This window comes from Anoplophora glabripennis, unplaced genomic scaffold (assembly GCF_000390285.2).
Source record: "Anoplophora glabripennis isolate ALB-LARVAE unplaced genomic scaffold, Agla_2.0 scaffold100, whole genome shotgun sequence".
Taxonomy (NCBI): domain Eukaryota; kingdom Metazoa; phylum Arthropoda; class Insecta; order Coleoptera; family Cerambycidae; genus Anoplophora; species Anoplophora glabripennis.
The window spans coordinates 779,211-800,623 of NW_019416223.1; the positions used below are offsets into that span (position 1 = coordinate 779,211).

A 21,413-nucleotide genomic window follows, 5' to 3' on the forward strand; every position below is an offset into this window, starting at 1 on the left:
TTAACCCCCAATGCCATTTAAATTTTTTGGGGTGATGCTTACCCTTACTTGGGGGTGGAAGTGGCGGAGTAAAAAATACCAGCAAAGAATGTCCCCCTTTAATCTAAAATCGACGGGTCTGAGCGTTTTTCTACAATCTTGACGCAGTTCCTGAAAATTGCTCTGTTTCGTTTTCATTGGGCCACCCAGTATTTAAAAATACTAATCGAAAAGTTTTTTAACTTGCTCATTTAACTTTTTCGATTAGAGTTTATTAGCAAAAAACCGTTTTTTTTACTTTTAAGAATTTTTAATTTTAATTTTAATATTTAATAGAATTTTAGAATACATTGTGTTTTAATCTTTTAGATTTGCTAGAATTTAGTATCTCTTCTTTAAGCATTTTTATCGTAAATATTTTAGGTAAATCTCATAAAAAATGACAAAAAAATCAATCATATTTGCCACACAAAACATTTCAAGAAATGCACACCAAGCGATTTTTTAACGAAAACTTTCACGCAATGTGGCACCGACATTGTCGGTACAGCGCTGCATAGAGAACACGACAAATATGTTGTAAAAACTAACCTAAGGTCATTGTCACATAAGTAATATCTCATTACCCCTTTAATGAGAAAAAAGTGTTTTATATATAGCCGCACATGTACTAACAATTTTTAAGACGAGCATATCCTGTCTATGTCAATGGAATAATTAATATTTTTTTCCCTTTGCAGATGGTCACATGATCAACACTAACTGTTCCTCTTCTCACAACAGAAAGGCCCTGTGCTGTAAAATGTCTGCCGAGTTCGACAAGTTTCTAGAGAGCGAGAAAAAGTAAGTTTTATTTTTTTCGTTTTTTTAATTTCAAACAAATAAATATAGTCAGGTCATATAACACTGCTGATCCTCAAAAATTAAATTTTACCTCTATAAAAATAAATAAAGAAGAGAGAAATAGAAACGCAAGTCTGTGATAGTAATTGCAAAGAATTTTAACAATAGTGCGAAAAAGACTGAGCAGTAAATATGGTATATAGGTTGGTAGATATATTGAGTTCAAGTGCATTTAACACATATTGTCCAAAAAATATCTAAAGTAAAGAGATAACTAAGGAAATAAATAGTATTTATAGTAAAAATACACATTAAAAACAATTTATTAGGTTATTGAAATATTCCTGTAGAGTGTGGTAGTCTTTCAATTTAAAATGATTTCAATCTTATTTTAGGACTTTTGAGCGGTAAAGCACTAGTACTATTGGATAACTTACTACATACATATAAGGTATATTTCTCTGAAAATATGTAGATAAATAAGCATATTTCTTTCCTTGCATAGCATGTATATTGTGTCTGGTAGTTTTTAAACAATGAATTATTTTTTATTATCTCCTTTATTATCAGCTATAAATTGTTATTATAGACCATGTACAGCTGTGGTCCTAATATTGAGCCTTGAGGTATGCCATTTTGTATGTAACCTGAGGAGTTATTTCTTTAATTATCTATCTACCATTATGACCAGTATCATAACGAGTCTGGATTTCAAAAGAGTTTACTATTTAATTATCGAAAGGGAGCGTGGGTTCGAACCCCACATCTGACACCATTTGTAACCTGAGGGGTTATTTCTTTAATTATCTATCTACCATTATGACCAGTATCATAACAAGTCTGGATTTCAAAAGAGTTTACTATTTAATTCTCGAAAAGGAGTTTATAATTATCATTATACTTTAATTAATAGGTACGTGGGAACTTACAAATGTTGTACGTTCAGAGAATGAATTGCAGACACTTATCGTACGTCTCTCATGTACCAGGTAATCTAGTGGTTGGTGGTATAGGGTGACACTTAAGTTAGAAGAACAAGACAACACCATATCTTTCCAGGAACGATTTTAATAACAATAAAAAATAAAACAAACAAACAAAATAATGGCACAACGGACTCAAACAACATTATTAATTAATTTACACGCGACAGCGTACCGAGATTCAGGGAATGCGCGATTCATAGCAAAATTTGGAATGACTTTATCCATTATTAAATTATCCCGAGACTATAAAACTAAGTAGACCGCCCAATGTGGAACCCAAAAAAAAACTACCTTTTTTTCGTAGATCTCTCCTGAATTCGACACGCCCATTTCTTGGGTCCAGACGTTCCTGTACTTATCTTACTGGCGGGAACCCTGAATATCGGGACACTTTGGCATAACTATGCCATGTTAATAGTTATCTAAATAATTTTGAGACTAAACTTACAAATAACCCTAGCCTTCCTCTAGTGACTCCGTGTAGCAATACGGGACGGATTAGTCCATCTCATTATAACTTGGAAAATCCGCCTAAAAACCAGCTATTTGACCTATTATTATTTTCCTGACAACATTCTAACAACTTATTTAAATATATTGGAATTCCTACATGTTCTTTCGAATGCATATCGCGCGTTATTAGAAATATCGATTTTTCTTTTTATTCCAGATGCTCAACACATGGCCCCGACAGTCTAAATGAACTTGTTAAAAATATTGCTAAATTTCTCCGAAGGACGACGCTAAACCTACTTGAGAGCCCTTAACTTTCGATAATTAGTGTTGACTGAAATATTTTACTTTTTGGCCCATCCGTTCCAAGAACTAATAAATAAATTACCAGGCGTCCCGGCTTTTGTTACATGTATTAGCAGTTTATCTGATTGTATCAATTTTTCCTATTCGTCTACTCCTGTAACACATTCGATTGTGAAGATATGATGTAATTCACGATCGAATGCATAGTTCTAAGGAAACATCCAGTGTTTTATGCTTGTTCATTGCTTCATTATTCTAGACAAGCCTTGATAAACTTGCGCTAACAGTTAGTTTGTATTTTTTAATAAGAGGCTGATATTCGTCAGTATTTTGATATTTTCACCTTTCTTTGCGTTGTATATTGTTTAAAAATTATAATTTATGTCAACTAACGACTCGAAAGCGACCGACCTTAAAAAATGATTGAAGGAAATGACTAATGCAATTCTATACGTATTAAGTTATACAAATATAAAAAGTATGTATTGTACTTACTTAGTAGCATTTTCTCCCGGTTAGAAAGGCTTATTCGGCGATTCAATTCATAATGCTACAAAGACGTTTTATATAGAATTGAGGACATAAACTGGCATTAAAATGTGGAGGCACGTAGTCCTGTTATTAATCTGACATGGGATGAATGCGTCTGGAATGGGAATTATATGCATGTCAATGTATTTCACGAAGTTTGGAAAACTTGACGCTGTAATTTGGGGAGTAGTGCCTTATTTGGCTTCAATGGGACATTGAAAGTAGACGGCAATTATTGAAAATGAAGACGACAGCTGAACACTTTCATATTCGTTTCAGGCCTTTTGGGTATTTATTTTTAGCGTAAGGGGGTGTGCAATTTGCTTCAGATTTTGTAATAATTAATTGTTAAAATATTGAAAATTGGTTGTAGTTATTGTCTGTAGTTTTCTCTTTGTTTATTGGCATTTTGCCGCTTGTAAAAAATTAAAAATGAATGAAACAAACCCTTGAATCAAAAGCGTTGTTTTTATGAAGTCTTGCCCAAACGATAAATAAATCAATAAATAAATTAATCAGTTATTGCAAAAAAGCGCTAAAGATCGCGATTTTTTCAAATAGCTGCATCTCTTTCAAAAATTTTTTATGAAACTTGGTGAAAGGATAGCTTTTGGTGAGCAAAATAAAATGATTTTTTCAAAATTGAAAAATACTTTATAGTTTTTGTAAAATCGAGTTTTTCGAAAAAAAAGCGTTTCTGTAAAATCCCCATAATTCATAAGCCGCCACATCTTTAGGAACGGGGTTGGGCTTAAAATTTTCTTTAATAATTGCACTATTATGTGCAAATATTGCGCTAGCCTCAAATCGATTTCAAATATCGCAAAAATCGTTTTTTTCTCGGGGACATCAAACTTTGATTAACTTTTTGATTTCAATTCGTATCAAAATGTCGATACTGCCATTCGAAAGTTGACATTTTTTCACGAATTTAAAAAAAAGTCTGTCCTACGACCAACAGGGGTCGAGAAATTTTTTTTTTTTTCGAAAAATCGCCACAGCCTCATTTATTAATATTAAGGGCTGAAATTTACACATGTTATAGACGAATACTTGTACTTCAATATAAAAAATAGTCCGCAACAATTGGTCCCATTTTCTTTCATTAAACTTCAATTTTATGGGCCCCATATATTGCTTGCTTGATCAATTAGTAACATTTGTGCTTCATTTGAATACGCTCTGTACACGTATAATACAATATAAATATATACTCTGACAATTATTGCTTAAAATATGCAGTTTTTAGTCATTTATTCAGACATTTTAAGATCTATTTATAAAAGTTCTCGAATCCAGCAATTTCAGGATGGGAATACATCGAAAGTTTCAAGATGCGGGTTAACAAATTGAATTATCAATTAAAGTAATTGTTTTGGTAACAACTGGTCTTCAGATTTCAGTGATTTAACCCATTAAAGTCGCAAAATTTGTCGTATATTGTTAACTGACGCCAAAGCCGTTACATGTAAAAGGCTTAAGGTTTGTCATGCTTCAATAGTTAACTAATTAAACTGCTAACTGAAAAAAATATATAAATATACTAAACAATCTCACATCCCATTCAGTTTTGTCTAGCCTTTGCTCATAATGAAAGTCTGAAGTATGCTTATTGGGATAGGAAGAGCTAGTTAATCAAATCTTAAGTTCTATTGATTAGAATTTGCGATTCAAAACTGGCTTGTAAATATAGATCAGACAGTGAAAATGTGAATTTATTTCGTACCTATTTGTAAAAGGACTGTAAAGAAGCCGCTAGTGAGTAACTGTAAAAAAATAATTGCTGTGTGAACGATAGAGGCTGTAAAATATTGTTTGTTTCCTACAAAATCACGTGGGTGTGCATAATTTTCACACCCAATTAAACATAAAGCGGGTATTAGGAAAGAAGTAAGTACTACTTATACATGTATGTCATACTTACTGCATACATATTTTTTTGTTTTTTTGTTTACATATTCGCATTGGTTGTCTACCCGCAACAAAATTCTGACGCGGTTGCTAATTTCAAAGATACAAATAATTTGCATTTGCGAATACGAGTATACGAAACATTAATAGATATTTTTGATTTGGGTACTTTGACAACTCAAAAGCCATGTTCAATGGTTTTAACAACTACGGAAAAGTAGGAGGGAAAAAATTTAAATCGATCTCGTAGGTATTAGGTTATTTATTAAACTTTTAACATTTGAATTCTAAAGATATCAAACCATTGCAACAGACGAAGAAAATGCGCACAAAACTTGATGAATCACTGATGAACGCTCGTTTAAAATTTACCAACTCCGCCAGAACCCTGGTCTGGAAGTCCCAAAAATACACTTTATATTCATGGCATTAATATACCGTAAGGATTCCAGTTCCACGTAAAAAAAGACCACGAACCCGACGCAATAATTCGAGAATTTAAATTAAAAGAACTCGAAACGTTTTAGCATTTTTATGTTACAACTTCACCTACCGTTTACACCTGCTACTTGGTCTTAATATATCCGGCCTCAAGGTCAACCTGAAAACGAACTGAATGATGCCAAGACGTAATAACAGGATAATAATATACAGTATGAAAGCTCTGAAGAGAAAAAAAGGGAAGGTTAGGACGAAAATAAACTGCTAATAATGTTTCGCTGTGCATGTTGAAAGGTAATTAGATTTAAACTAAAGATTAATTTGGCGTCAACATTTACTTTTATTTTCAGTGACATCAAAATAACGAAGTAGAAATCTAAAAATGAAAAACTCAATTACAAAGTTCGTGTTTGCAGAATCCAATAACATTTTTTTAATTATCTGGAAAAATTGATGGAAATTTATTTATTAAAAAATTAAATTAAAAGTTAAAGCAGAATAAAATGCAAATATTATTAAAGATATAGAAACGATTAAGTTTCAGTTTTTAAATTTAAATTTTATTTAGAACAACTACCTACGACTTTTAAATTTTAGATAGACAACTTCAAAGGTGATAGATATTTCACTCGGTAAAGCAATATAATTAACCTTATTTTATATTAAGCACTTTTTGTTACGGGAACACCGTCGAGTATTGTACTGTTGTGTCTTTGTTTCACTGTCTTTTAATGCTTTACTAGGGTGCTAAAGTTTGTATGTCTCCTTAGAGTGCCTGTATTTAAGATTTAGGAACTTGTATGGAAGCTTTAGAAGTTATGTATGGAAACATTTGAGCTTGAATTTGTGTAGCTTTCTTGGAGGAGTTGTGTATGGAAGCCTTAGGAGCTTGTGGGTGGAAGCTTTAGAAGCTTCTTTAGGATCTTCACCATAGGGTGAACAAAGCCCGGATGATATGTGCAATGTGACCATTGAGCTCGTTTTAATTTTCTGGGAGAAAGGAGGAGGGCCAATAAGGCCGATATTTGGCCCTATCAGAAATTCATCCTAACCATATGGAATATGTTTTTTTGGACCTTCAGACGCAATATTAAATCGATTGTAGGCAAAACGGATACAACCCCCCAATCCGAACATTAAAAAAATGCTTAAAAATGTAATTTTTCTTACATCTTTAAACCAGCACCCCAATCAGTAAGAGACAAGGGGACTTACATCAAACTATAACAAAAAATATATGAAATGAACTGGCATATCAAAAGTTAGAGAAACAAGATGGAGGTACAAGGAGGAAAAGATATGAGATGGACGCTCAAATGGAAGGCGGTGGATTGGCCTATTTTTAAACTAGAAACATTTCAATATTGTTTATTTTAGACTGAGAGATAAATGTTTTTGTGTATTGATATTCTTCAGTATCTTTCGGGGGTTACGTAGAAGGGGGGAAAGGGTGGAGGGGGCAGAGGTAAAATAATCCGTTTTGCTTACAATCGATTTAATATTGTTGCTTTAGGTTCAAAAACATATTCCATATGTTTAGGATCAACTTCTTATAGGGCCGGAAACCGGCCTTATTAACCCTCCTCCTTTAACTCCATTTTTAATTGTTAAAATGTATGTGATTTATTGCTGCTTTTTGCTTAATTAGCAATAAATGAATGTAACATTTGCATAAAAGACAAACGCTTGAAATAATTTGGGGCTTACTACTAGTACTGGCTAGTATCCGTCACTGGTTATTGAACTGCGTGGTTTCTGGGCTGACGTTCGAACGTATACTACGCAGGAGGTTCCACGTCAGAATCGGAGAAATGGAGTTTTGGAATAACGTCCCTCTGTCGACCGTGAGCGTCGCTAAAGGGTTGCGAAGATTTTCGCCCCTTCCTGCGCTATCTGGGCGATGTGGACATGCGTAGTCAACATCGTCTAATGACTTTTGGCCGCAATCATGGTTTCGCAGCGGAATGGCAGGAATCTTCGAAACATGTGTAAAAAATTTCAAACGTGGTGATTTTCTAAATTGTGGTGAACATGTTTTCCCCGATCTGCGTAGTAGGTCGTTTACAGTTGATTATCTGTGATTCTGATAGATTTTGAGGGTATAGCGAATTTTCGATTTATTTTCGAAAGATAGGTGAATTTCGATATTTTGTATTTGTCTACTTTTTTCGACATAATGTATGAGCGAAGGGTTTATGTAGTTAATTTTTTAAATTTTGTCTATTGATGACAAAATATCCCATGAAAAAAGAAAAGCTGACAGTGTTTGCTTGAAAGATAAATATTATTCTTGGTAATTTTCTAGTCTGGCATTTTCCGAGACGAATGTTGGAAATACGGATTATTATGATGTGAGATTTCCCTTGCTTAAGTATATTCGAGTGGATGATTTAGTATGTTTAACTGTATTCAATTCCATGTAACCATTCCAGAGATTTACTGCTGTAAACGTAACTCAATCTCGTTGTTCTCACATCGCCAAGCGATGCATGTAAGGCGTTTTGTCAGAAATTTAATGGATCGCTGCCTGTCTGTAATATTCGAAACGGTGCCAGTCTAAAACGGATGCGGCAATTGTGTATATAAAAGTTAAACAGTTGATAAATTGGCACAACTACCCGCTAAATTAGATAAATTTGAATAAACATCAAGCTCCAGCGTTGGATAATTTAATAAGGTAAGTAATAATAGTGGTATGTCGTCTGACGGGAATTTGTTTGTTACGAGCGTCTGGCAGATGGCGATGGATCCATTCGATCCGGTTGACTTTTTTACGTGATTCCGTGCGTCATAGTCGTAATAACGTAGCGCCGATGTTGTTTATATCCAGCCTCTTTTTGCCACTTCATTATTAAGTGTGTTTTATATCAAACGCATCCTTGGTTGATTTACTACTAACCGTCTTTCGAGTGAAAAAATCGATGGAGTACTTGCAAGAGATTTTAAATCGATGAGTGTTTGCGATAACTTCAATTTCCGGTCATGGATATACCTGTTTAGTTACGTCTGATTGTTATCCCTTTGATTTTACTGAACAATGAGCTGCGACGTGTTGAATACTATATGAATATTAGATTCTTCCATTAATTTTTCTTCCAGTACTTATTCAGGAAAAATGTATTACTATGAATTACGTTGACGTTAGGATGAAAATTCAAACAACGTTTTTGAATGATACACACGACTCCTGCCTAAACTATTTCCTAATAGAATGAATGAGCAATATAGAATACATGGCAAATATTGTTAAAGGTTCTTTTAGAAAGCCCGAGTAGTACCTTAACAATAACTATTATATGCAGATGAGATACAAATTTTAATAATGCCATTGTAAATATCAATAATTTTTAATAGTTAGTAATGTTGGTATAGGAATTTTAAATGGTAACAAGAACAACCTTTTAATTTTTTGGATAATGATTTGATCCCACAAATTTTGATGTCAAAATAGAGGGCGTTTTTGAATGTGGGGTTTTAATTTTAAATTGCCGATTTATACCAAAATGAAACAGTATAGATAGACGATATACGAGTAGAATAAATATATTGAAATGAACACACTGTATCTCAAGACACAACACCGAGAAATAGCATAGAAAATTTTCATGAAATTATAATGTATAATAAAATAAAGACATAAAGTATTTTTAAAGTAAAATAAAAAGCTCATTTCATAGTTATTTCATATAAACCTAAAACATTATCAGTCAAAATTTTAAATAATATGTTTTTTAATGATAAGCATGTAAAGAAAATAAATTTTGGGTACGAAGTAGAAGCATTAAAGTAAAAGACAATGTCACAAGAAGGGCCAATTTAGGGATTTTATGAGTAAATTAATGTTAAATAATCTAGTACAAAAGAAAGTTCAAATATTATAACATCAGAAACACATAGGCTAGAAGTTTCTTATAAAAAATTTGTCATGCAAAATATCATATAAAAATTTCTTGTAAATTAGTATTAAGGCGTATAAAATCTACTACGCAGTTATAAAATATAAATTACGCCGTAAGTTAATTAAAATCAAATTCATCGCAACATGCTGGAGAAATTGAGCAGTTAGAAAATGATAACAGCGATACGAGCAACCAATGGCGAAAGAACAAATCAGTGAATTTACCTTTTACCGAAAAAACAAAAAAACATCGAGAGAAGTCAACAAGCTGAGAGAGAGAGGCTAGAGACTGGTGAGGGGTGCATGTTGTCCTGTGGCTCCCCAAACAACATCAAAAACACCAGGAAGCACTCTACACAGACCCAACAGCCATCCTCAACGCCCGAGAATAGCAGACAAATGACAACAATAAAGTGAGGTTATGGAAACGACCGCAAATTGCCAGCCAGAACGAAACCAAGTAAGTCCAGTTGCATAAGAGTTTTCTCCATGCCATAAAGTGTTGCAAATTCGAACTATAAAAGCTATTTGTGAAATACAAAACCCGTTACAAACTATAAACAATGTCAGTGATTAAAGTTTAAATTGACATTTTTGAACATTCTATAATTTAAGTATTAGTTTAATTTCAAATGTTCGTAGTATAAGTTAATTTGTTTGAAAAACGTTTAAAATAATGATAATTGGTTAACCAAACATTTTCTCAATTATAATAGGTAGAATAAGGCATTTCTCAGACAATTATTCATGTAAAAGTATTTAAAAAAAATATTCTGGTTTCTGTGTTCATAAAAATATTGTTCGAAATTGAAAGATAAATAAGTAATAAATGTCACCTTGTGTAAATATTTCCAATTTTGCTTTTATTCAATGTTTCTTACCCAAAATTAAATAGTAAAGGTTAATTAAAAGGGCATAGAACCGCCCCTATGAGGTAAGGACTCATGCTATTGATAAAATAAAGTGTTTTTTCTTGAGGGACAGTGTAGAAAATGAACTTTCCTATCTACACTAATAAAATCCTGTCTACACTGTGAACATTATTTATACAAAGTAAAACTGCCGGAGGCGATGTTAGTTAGCAATGATAAGGTAAGAAAGTCTAGTTCGTCTATGTTTGTCATTATTATTATTATTAAAATTTCTTATCAGAACCTACACTCAATGGAAAATTAGATATAAATACACCCAAATGACATTTTACCGCCCAAACGGATAATTAATTCTTATACACACACAAAATTTACACACCAGAAACAAAATTAATCACCAAATTAAATAATAATTATAATATAATAAAAATAAATAAATAAATATCAAAATAATAAATACACCGCTACCAATCACCAAATACATAATAATATGAATAAAAGATTTTTTAAACAATCGTTTTTTTCAGTATCCAACAACTATATGTTACAATACTGAACAAGACCGGGAATAACTTTGTTTTGGGTGCGTATAATAAAAAGAGAGATTGTCTCATGAAGGAAAGAACGATAGGTCATGTGTCACTCGAAACGTCAAGATGTTTAAACTGATGACGTGGCAACCAGTCCAGACATATTTCAACTCCGAAATAATTTGTATTTAACAAATTTTTTATGTAAACTGAAAATAATTTTATATACTTAATACGGACTCTAAGGAGACTGCAATAAAAAATATTATATAGTAGATCAGGCTAGGCCCCAAACTCCGGGTCCGAATCGTTCTTACTGCACCTCAATAAAAACAAATGGCTTCTTAAAGGTACGGTAGCCGCGTGCTTGCATAGACTTTGAAAATGAAATGCAGATATGCGACCGGTACTTTATGATCTGCTGGATATCGATGCGACGGGCGCAGAGCATATGATATGCACGTGCACGTTTTCGCGATTCCCCATCCACACATGTTTATCGTACATATCATTCAACTTTATACATTATATACATTATTATGTTAACTCTATTAATGAAATTTTATGAATAAATGATGTTTTTCTACAAATTATTGCATCTTGTTCTTATTTGAAAAGTAACTGCTGTAAAAACCGTATTTCACAAAAAAATGAAAAATTTTTGATATTTTTGATTATGCATTTATAAATACAAAGCTACGTGTAAAAATTAAGACTTAGAAGAACATAAATATTCCTTACTTTTTGAAAAATATATTACAAAAGTTTTATGTGCACCTGTTTCAATCATTCAATGTGCATTTCAACGCCAATGCGATTAACTTTAATTTCTAGTCAATCTTACTTTTGTGTGGGATAGCATGATTTTACTTAAAGATCTGAGCTAGCATGTTTTTTTAGGTTAATTTGAGGTAGCATGTTTTCCAAGTATAATTTTAGAAAGCATGTTTTCATAGTAACGCGTCGATTTGTACTTTTTGTTAAAGCACTGTGTTCAGTTTGTGAATCTCTATGTTATTGACCTCTGACATTGACCTAGTTTAGGTGAACTACACTAAGGTCTATCTACATATTTAAAAAAGTAAACAATTGCAGGCAGCCACAGTATGAACATAAACATAGGCAGTGATGCATTTAGGACAGTTAAGGTACAGGTACTATTAAAATAAAATTGTAAATAAAATATAGTATGTACAAAAGCAACAAAATTAAGCCGCGTATGATACGCACGACATAAAAACTATTATCCGGTTCTGTATGAAAGCGTGTTTTTGGCGGGGGTTGGCGTTTGCCCGTTTAGACTAATAGTTTCATATTTGCACGTCTTGATCGATCATAGTTTACACAATTGGAATATGCAAGATGACTTTATACCTGATGTGATATGTCAACAGAGTGATCGATAGGCACAAAACAAACGGCCAACGTTAATTCGCCGAAACGAGAATGGCTGAATATTTTTGATTTCAGTTTATCGGTTTGTAAGACGGTAGTATTACAAACACCTGTGAGAAGTATCTCTTTACTGGAACGGAAATAGAATTTGTATAATGCGTGTTGTGTTTTATTAAGTTCAAGGATATTTAAATAAAGGGGACTTATTTATTTACATTTCTATATGAAGCTTGGTCTATTCACAGTCTAATTGTATCATTGTTGTCAGCTGTATAATTATACTGGAAATGTACTTAATATTTTTATTGCAATTTTCATCACAATTGTGAAAATTATTATTATAGGATAGTATTATTAAGTTATGCATACAATATTGTTAAATTCTGTACATATTAAACTATTTTTCATTTTTCATATTTGCCATGTTTGAAGACTTGGCAACTACGCAATAATTTGTAGCGTGTTCCTCGTTCGTTCTGCCGTGGTTGGCAGAATATGGCGTCTCTTGTTAGAAAATAGTTGTGATTTTAGTAAGTGAAACGTGATTAGTGTTTATACATGTATTTTGGATAAACTTTTAAGGTGTGAATATGGTTAGACAGTGCAGAATTTGTAAGAAATTGGATTATAAACATCCACATCAGCTATCCTTCCACAGGTAAGCGTGCTTGAAGGTGACTTTGGAATGTATATGCAACTGTGGCCATTGTCGTGCGTGTGGGTAACTTTTATTTGAATAACGGTAAAATTTTATAAAACTGACTTGGTATTTTTTTAAAATTTTTGCTGAAATAGTAAGAAAACAATAATATGAACCACGTTTGGCCATTAAAATCAAAGGAAAATGCTGCACCACAAATAAGTTACAGACATTATTTATATTTAATATATTTATAGGTATTTCAATGTTATCCCTTATACCCAACATTACAAATTTTAATCATTCATCATTTTCATTTTCCTCTACGACAAAAACCTTTTCAAAAATATATTTACAATTTTACTAAATGCACGAGCATAAAAACTGAATAAATACAACAGCAAAAATATGGTGGTGGTTCACTTATACATAAAAATACCGAAGATGCAATCAACTGAAAGTTGCATTCATTCAACCATTTGATGTTCTCCTTTGGGAATATATTTTTATGTCTCACTGAAAATTTGCCTCAGTATTCTAAAAGTGAAATGTGAACGTTTTTAGGATGCTTGGGGATGGTGCAACAAGAAAGAAATGGTTACAGTTATTGGGATTCCAAGAAGTTATAAAAATATTATATATATTTATTATAAAAATACTGAGTAGCTGTTGAAATATATTGACTTAGGACTATAAAATATTTTATTTTGACCCATCCAAAATGTACGACATTGGAGATGTAATCGCGCGCATCAGTTGGATGAAAATAAAGCCCTCTGCTTTCCCCTTGTCTAGCTTCACCCAACATATGAGATAGACTGTGACATGCATAGTCCCCTTTATTTAAATGTCCTTGATTAAGTTTTATTTTATATTAGCCTGTCCAAGGATGTGTTGTGAAAATTTAGAAAAAAAGGGTTTAAAAATTCAGTTCTCACGACGATATTTGAGAAAACAAACTCATGATAAGTGTTTCTTTAGGAGAAATATATGGACATGATCCCTTTTCAAATTTACAGATAAATTGTTTCTAGCCACTGAAAAATTAATATCGAAGACATTACATACGTCAAAATGAGCCAGAAAGCCGCTCAAAAAAAATGCGTTGGTTGAACACCTGTATCCAATCTATTATTTACTGTGAGGTATTCAAAATTAATATACAGAATTCACGGGTAGGGGACTGTAGCAAAGGACACAGATCAACGTGAAATTAATTTGATAACCTGGCGAGGTGTTTTATTAAAAACTCGATGTATATTAAAATGAAGTCGCCGAGATAAATTTTCCGTTTGATGTGAGCCATTCAACCGTTTTCTATTAAAAAGATGCCCTTCTTTGACACGAAGGACAGTTTGAAGGGAGCGAGGGAAATAGAAGCCTTTAAGTAACGTTTTCCTCGAGTGCGATACATTTTTGCTGTTACGTTGCACCTGCAGCAGCGTACTAGCATGTATATTTTAACGTCGAGCGGGAAGGTTTCAGAGCTATTTGAAATTCGTTTAAGATAAGGAATTGACTTCTTTGTATGCATTTGATACAGCCGAGTAAAATAAAATGGTATTGGAATTGATGCATTTTAATTTGGTCTGCCCGAATAAAATAAACTAAAAATATAGCTGATGCATCGATAACAGTTTTACTGAGTACGAGGGCAATATTGGAAATTGAAGTGTCTATTAAAATCAAAAGAAAGTCCTTGGAAAATCTTTGGACAAGTTTAGTGTGTTAGTTTCCGGAAAACTTTATTCCACAGGAATTTATATTACTTATTTCGTGAAATTATAATCTCAAATTCTTGTTTTGTTTTTATTAAGTCTTTATATAGCTATGCTATTTACTTTAGAGCCATTTTGTGAGAAATAAATACATCTATAGAATTAAAGGATCTTATCTTTAGTTTACTCTGCTTTAGTATAAAATAAACACTGTGTTTTATTCCTTAAAACCAATGGCGGCCCGTGGGTTTGAATACAGGGGGGGCGCATTCTGAAAAGAGGACGAACATCATAACAGCTGCGGGGGGTGTGGGGGGCGGTAGCCCCCCGCTTAGCGCCGCAGGCGAAACATTTTAAGGAATTTGAAGGTCATTGTGTTTTGCAAGTACCCCAAAATGAATACTGCCAGTGTGTAAAGTAGCTACTTAGATACAATGCGAGAAATAAAATTCCAACGTGTGGGGGCTGAAGTAGATAATCGATCAGCCAACCCAGTTAGTATATAATTATGTAGTTTACTTTAATAGTTCATTCTGTATAGTTTTTGAAGTTCCTTTAAAAACATGGGCATCACTAAGATGTTTATCTAAAACGGGATCAATTTTTGCACTATAGTCTATCAGTTCTAAAAATACCCCTTTGTTTACCGAGTCACTTTTTTTTATTATGTCCACGAAGAGAAAGGTTATATGTACCACATAGTTTAGATATTTAAAATTTTTGAAAGAAGCAATCGATTTTTCTTAAGGGCCCCATATTCTTTAAATAGTGTTTTCCGCAAAGACAAATAATTTCAAACATTTAATAACTGAATAATCTAAAGCTTATCAAATAATAGGAATGTTATGTCATGCCACCCGAGTATTTTCAATGACGCCGCAGTAAAACGAATAAACAGGTGCAAAAAACGATCAAACCATCAAGGTTTTAGGTACTGAAATCTACGAAAATACTAACTTTTTTATATATAACTCCACATGTAAATATTCTTATAACATTTACTTGCTTAGTCCTACATATAAAATTGTTTACTTTTATTTATAAATACGTGAAAATAATTCTTAAAATGTGGGGTTAGAATAACATCAAACGCATGTTTTACAAACGTTTTTTTTACTTATTATTTTATTTGAGTAAATTTAAATGGTAACAATGAATAAACAAAACATCAAGGATTTTATTTTTGTGCTTACTTTTGTTCTACACGTTTTACTTTTAAAGATTTCAGTACCTAAAAACGCCAGAAATTTCACTATTTCTCGGCCAGGAATATGGCCACCTTAACTGTTTCGTTATGAGTATTTACTATTTATTTGTTCTGCATAAGCACTATTTAAACAAGAAGCAATATTTACTCTTCCTAAAAGTAAAAAACTCACCAACTTATTTTTGTGTTTAGGAGAATTTTCATGTTTCTTAATTTTAATTTCTAAATGTTTCAAGTCAGAAACTCCAGTTTTCGTCCAGTTTTCTTCGCCTCCTCCAAACAATAAACATACAAAACAAAAAAATCTATTTGTTTGGTCACAACCACAGGGTCTTATCATAAATGTTTTTATCAAATTTGCGAATAAAAGCCGGCCTACTTTTGCACTCTTTCTGTACCTGAACTAAATTCAACACTGGCATTGGACGTCCGTTATTTTTCAATTCGACTTTTTCCTCTAAACTTAAATTACTAATAACAAGTTTTTTTATTTCACAAACCCTCATTTTAAACTTAAACTTATAAAATATAATGACTTAAATAGCGCCAAAGCAAAAACAAAACACGTATAACAACACTGCAGTGATACGGGATACTGCCACATTGAGTCCCAAAATAAAGCGCACGAGCCTATCGTCGCCTACCCCTCTACGTGCCAATTTGTCCAATCATATGTAAAAATATGCTTGCACGGTGGACTACGATTTCACCGTCCGCGATGGACTGGGGATTGCGCGCGCTGTTAAACATAAGTCTTTGGTACGAACATAGATGACAGATGGCATTAATCTGAGCTACGTTCACGGAGTACATGCACTTTATGCAACCAACCTAACATCCAAGAGATATAGAATGCATGCTATTTAGATTTCTTATTGATTTAAATAAATACATTATTTTAAGTTTATAGTTTGAAAATATCTGGGGGGGCGGAGTCCCAGAGTCCTCCTTCACGAGTCGCCACTGCTTAAAACCCTTAGTTTAAACAACAATATCTCTTTGTCTTTCATAACTGCTGTTGAGATTTTATTAGTATTTAGGTATACGTATTTTATAGGAAAATAGAAAGTGAATATGTTTAATAAAATTCGAGGAAAGTTAAATACAACACTTTAATATATGTAATTTGTTGATAATGTGACACAAATTGTAGTTAGTCGTACTTTTTTGTATAAATTATTCAACTGTGCCACAACTGTGTATAAATTTTGAATATATTTTTTCCATGCTGGAGATTTCTAATAATATTTGATCTCAGTTGTTTTAAATAGTTTTTATATTGCTTTAAATAAAAAATAAAATGCTACCTACTTTATTATGCATGGAAAGGGTAACATAATTATTTATTAGTTTTCAGTGATTCCAAATGCTTTTTGCAAAAAAAATTTAAACAATTTCTAATGACAAAAACGCCTTTTAAATAATCTAACATTACCAGAAAGTTCAAGGCATTTTCAAGGCTTTAGAACAGCGGTACCAATTTACAATTTCTTCTACGACAGGTAGTCTTATTATTTTTTTCGACTATCATTATTTTTTTCCAGTGATACAGAAATGCGGTACACTTCGACCGTCAGCATGGCACAAAGACCACCATGCCAGTCAATTTTTTGACTGATTATCTTTCACATGCCAGCATCGCGCTCCGGTGCCGAGGCAAAAAAAAAAAAATTAAATTAAAACTATTTTTCAGTCGATTAACTCGGTTGTATAGTGTTACGAAATCTGATAAGTGTCGAATAGTCTTTTATGAGAGCGCGTTGAATGATTTCCTTTGCGGTTTGCAAATCGGTTCGGATAATCGATTTTAATCATGTGTTGCGGCTTAAGGAGTACGTTTCGGATGAATGGGAATATCTTCGTACACCTTGAGAGCACAGGCAAATTTTATTTTTAATACAGGGCCTTCATGCCACGTGATCAGCAATTTTGTTTGGAACAGTGACTTTATTTCCTTCCTATTAATTATTACTTTTCCTGCCTTTCCGTTCATTTCAGTGTGTTGTGTATCATTAGTTGTATTTTGATAAAGATACACGCATTGTTTTCTAAGCTTTTTAAATGTGTTATAGAGAAGCGCATAGATCTTGTTACCTAATAAATATTACGTGTTAAGCTTAAACATGACATTTACAAAAATATTCCAACTTAAGCAGATTTTTTGGGTTGTCTTATTTCTTATCTATTATCTTCCACAAATAAGAAGTACTTCTTATTTGTGGAAGGGCGAAATGGGCGTTGACTATTTAGACGCCTTCATTATAGCCATCCTTGTCTATCACATGGATTTATATGGCTTACTTTATCGCTCTCACGTAACTTCTGATAGACCATCGGTACTTTCCTACCCTGTATAACATATTTCTCGCCGATTTGTAAAAAAAAATTGTGTTCATGAAAAATTACTACCCCTGAACCTCTGCCTACTGGACTATAACCGAAAAATCACTTCAGCGACGATGGAAAAGTGCGGTAAAGCAAAGTTTGCCCTTAAATGTGATGCATTTTAATCCATTAACGTTTTCACGCTGAACTGATCAAAAAATGCCTAAATTCCTTTCAACCTAGCTCCCCCTTCATACTGATTGGGGTGTAGTCGCGTAACTGTATACATTTCATTACCTGCTACACTAACTTTGACGAAGTTGCTCGTTAATTGATTAATAACGGAGTGCAGGCGTTACAGAACAGAAGTTTAGAAATTGGATTTGGGCGACGTACGAACCTTTTTCACATCAACCGGATCACTTTTCCTTTGTAGATGTGATCAGAGCGTTAATTACAAGAGTATTATGTCGGCGAGTGTCGAAAGGGCATCGAAGTTTCGTAATACTTATTCGAAATCAATCGGGGTCCGAGCTAGACGTTCATTAAGACTATTATTAAGCAGTTTTAATTTCTTTGTTGATATTTAAAAGTTTCAAAAGTTAATTATAGTGATCAGCGGGGATATTTTCCGAGTCATCTCGCTTTAATTTTTGTTATTCGTACCACACTGACATTTCACAATTTGTGGGTAGGCTGTGGGGCGTCGGATGGACTTGGAATCCCATTAATATCTGCTAGCAGTGGCAGGAAATAAGAGGAATTGCACAGCTCGTTGCATTATGTGTCAGTTTCAACAGATATTCTCTCATAAAAGTGAAGAGTTAATTGACAATTTACTTATAGATTCTTCTGATTTTCGTTGAATTGAATCAGTTCCAATATTTTACACTGAGAGAAATCCTCCAATGGAACTAGGTTGCTAAGGAAGCTCCGTAGCAACATTTCTTTTGTTTTTACGTCAATAAAACCAAAACCCGAGCTCATCGTAACTAGTCTCTCATAAAATCCTGAAGCAGTAACATCATCAGTTTGCTCCGAAAATAACAAACGAAAATAAATTAAAATCAATAAGTTTGTGGCGATCCATGAGGAGAAACGTCATTGACAGCCAGTAGTGTCAAAAGTCCGAATTACCTAGTTTTCATATGTCATTATCCCGAAAAGTCCATGATCGTATATCATTTGATAAAAGTGCAACATAAAATCTGAATTAAAGTTAAAAAATTAGACAAAGTGAAAAATAATACAATGTGTAGTGCATTTATGGCTGGAATCATCAATTCATCACGGCAAAAAACAAACAGAACGAGTTTCCAGATGTCAACGTGAGATTCTACGTCAAATACCAATTAAGGACCCATTGCTGCACCATATTGGAGAATATATAACCAGCAAAACCACACAATGCATTGTAAGTTGTCTACACATTGACCAATTTAAGTTTGCAAACTTTGAATTTGAATTGAATAAAATATCAATTCGTAAAATTTTAAGCATATCCATATCATGAAAAAATTATTTTCATTTTCCAAGCATTGACATGTCAACAGTAGAAAAATAAATCATAGCACTATAACATTAGTTTTAAAAGGGGGTAATTTTATGTTATTGTTTATATAGAATAAGAATAAAAAATTGTCAATTATACAATCACAATTACAAACAAAAGTATAATATATCCATATTTGTAAAAGTTTAAAACATATTTTATTTTAAATTAGCTTAAGCAAGTAATAAAAGTAAATAAAATAAGAACTCACACCCAGAAGTTGAGTCTGTTCTACATTATTAACAATCAACAAACAAATCAAAACGTTAGAAGAAAATATAAATACAAAATCAAAACATTTAAAACAAAAACAAATTTCGAAACAATCAAAACATAAGAATATGTATTTTCTCTACTATTACACAAATTTAAAAAAAAATAAAGAGAATTTTTAATACATTTCGGACGCTAATTTACGTAAATAATGTATGTATTTGTCATTACCTACGTGTAATTAGTTGAACTAGTATTATTATAATGATGAAGCGTACTCAAATTAAATATCTATATTATCATTATCTAGCCATTTTCCATGAGAATGAAATTAAATAACTATTGATAAATTTATATTCCACAAATCATACTGATCAGCTACTCTGTTGTATAATATTAACTTTATTTATCTACATTATGTAACAAATGACCTCTATATAAATATCTATTACTGGATATTAATTTGTGTAAATAATTATTCCCAACAAAAACACAAAACGCAACTTGTTGATATAGCATATCATATATAAATTTATAAAATTAATACCAGTATTGTGGTACTTTGTTTATTATTTGTAATTAGATTAGTGTTTTAAATACGAACGCAGGATTTGGTCATTTAGGTATTAATATTTTTTTACAATTCAAACTGATTAAACTTGTCGAAACGCCTATCCAGAAAGGGGTTATCCCCAATTCTAGTTCACATTTTGAGCAGGACAATTAAAATTACGGTTTCCAAAGCGGTATTAAAATTTTTTACGACCGCTTCGTTTTTCGTACATACTTACTATGGAAAGTTAATTATCCGTAAAATTACCGGTAAACGTTGGTCATAAACTAAAAATACCTTCCGTAGGCTATAACAATAAATATTAATACATATTACAAACGCGACTGTACATAATTGGCCTGCAAGAAAAAAATAACGAGTCCACGGAGTTACGTACCAACCAGGCACATTTGAGGCAATAAAAATAAAATAAAAAAAAGAACCAGGTTTATTGCGCTGCTTTTAAACGGTGTCTTTACAATGTAGGGAGGGAGATGGTTTATCTTAGACGGTGAATTCAAAAACAGTTCCCTTGATTATCCAGCCCCTGAAGGGTTGCAATGAATAGACTGCACTACTACACCAGTGGCGTACCTTTGAATGTTCGAAATATATTTAATACGGACAAGTATCGATATGTTTTTAAGAAAATTGCTGAAAATAGTAAAATTCATTGTAAAAATCTAAGTGTCTTTACTCTAACTTTTAAATCAATTTTATTTAAACATAATATCTACCTTGTTCCTATATACGGTGTGTTAGAAACTTAACTGCCATTACTTCAAGGTAAGATAGATAGTAAGTAAGATTAAACATAAATGCACAAAAAAGTATGTATCATATTTCAGAGGTTTTTTAAATGTATCGAGTTATATATTGAGGAATTTTATCACAACTTGGCAACAATGCATAAGGAATAACTTGTCCTGGTTCTAGGACAACCGACCAGAAAATTTAAAGACAATTAATAACATCCCCATATATTAAAAATTATCCTGTATTCACATAATGTTAGACACTTAAAAAAACAGTAGAAAACCTCGGAAAAATTAACGAAATA

At 32.5% G+C, this 21,413-nt stretch overlaps 1 protein-coding gene across 1 annotated transcript in view; it reads left to right on the plus strand.

The window, feature by feature from the left end:
* Window positions 1-21,413, plus strand: part of LOC108907799 (fringe glycosyltransferase) — a 191,230-nt gene that overhangs the window by 25,357 nt on the left and 144,460 nt on the right. Inside the window, exon 4 of the mRNA XM_018711599.2 lies at window positions 720-822. Within this exon, the coding sequence (XP_018567115.1) occupies window positions 720-822 (103 nt within the window). The remainder of the gene's footprint in view (window positions 1-719; window positions 823-21,413) is intronic.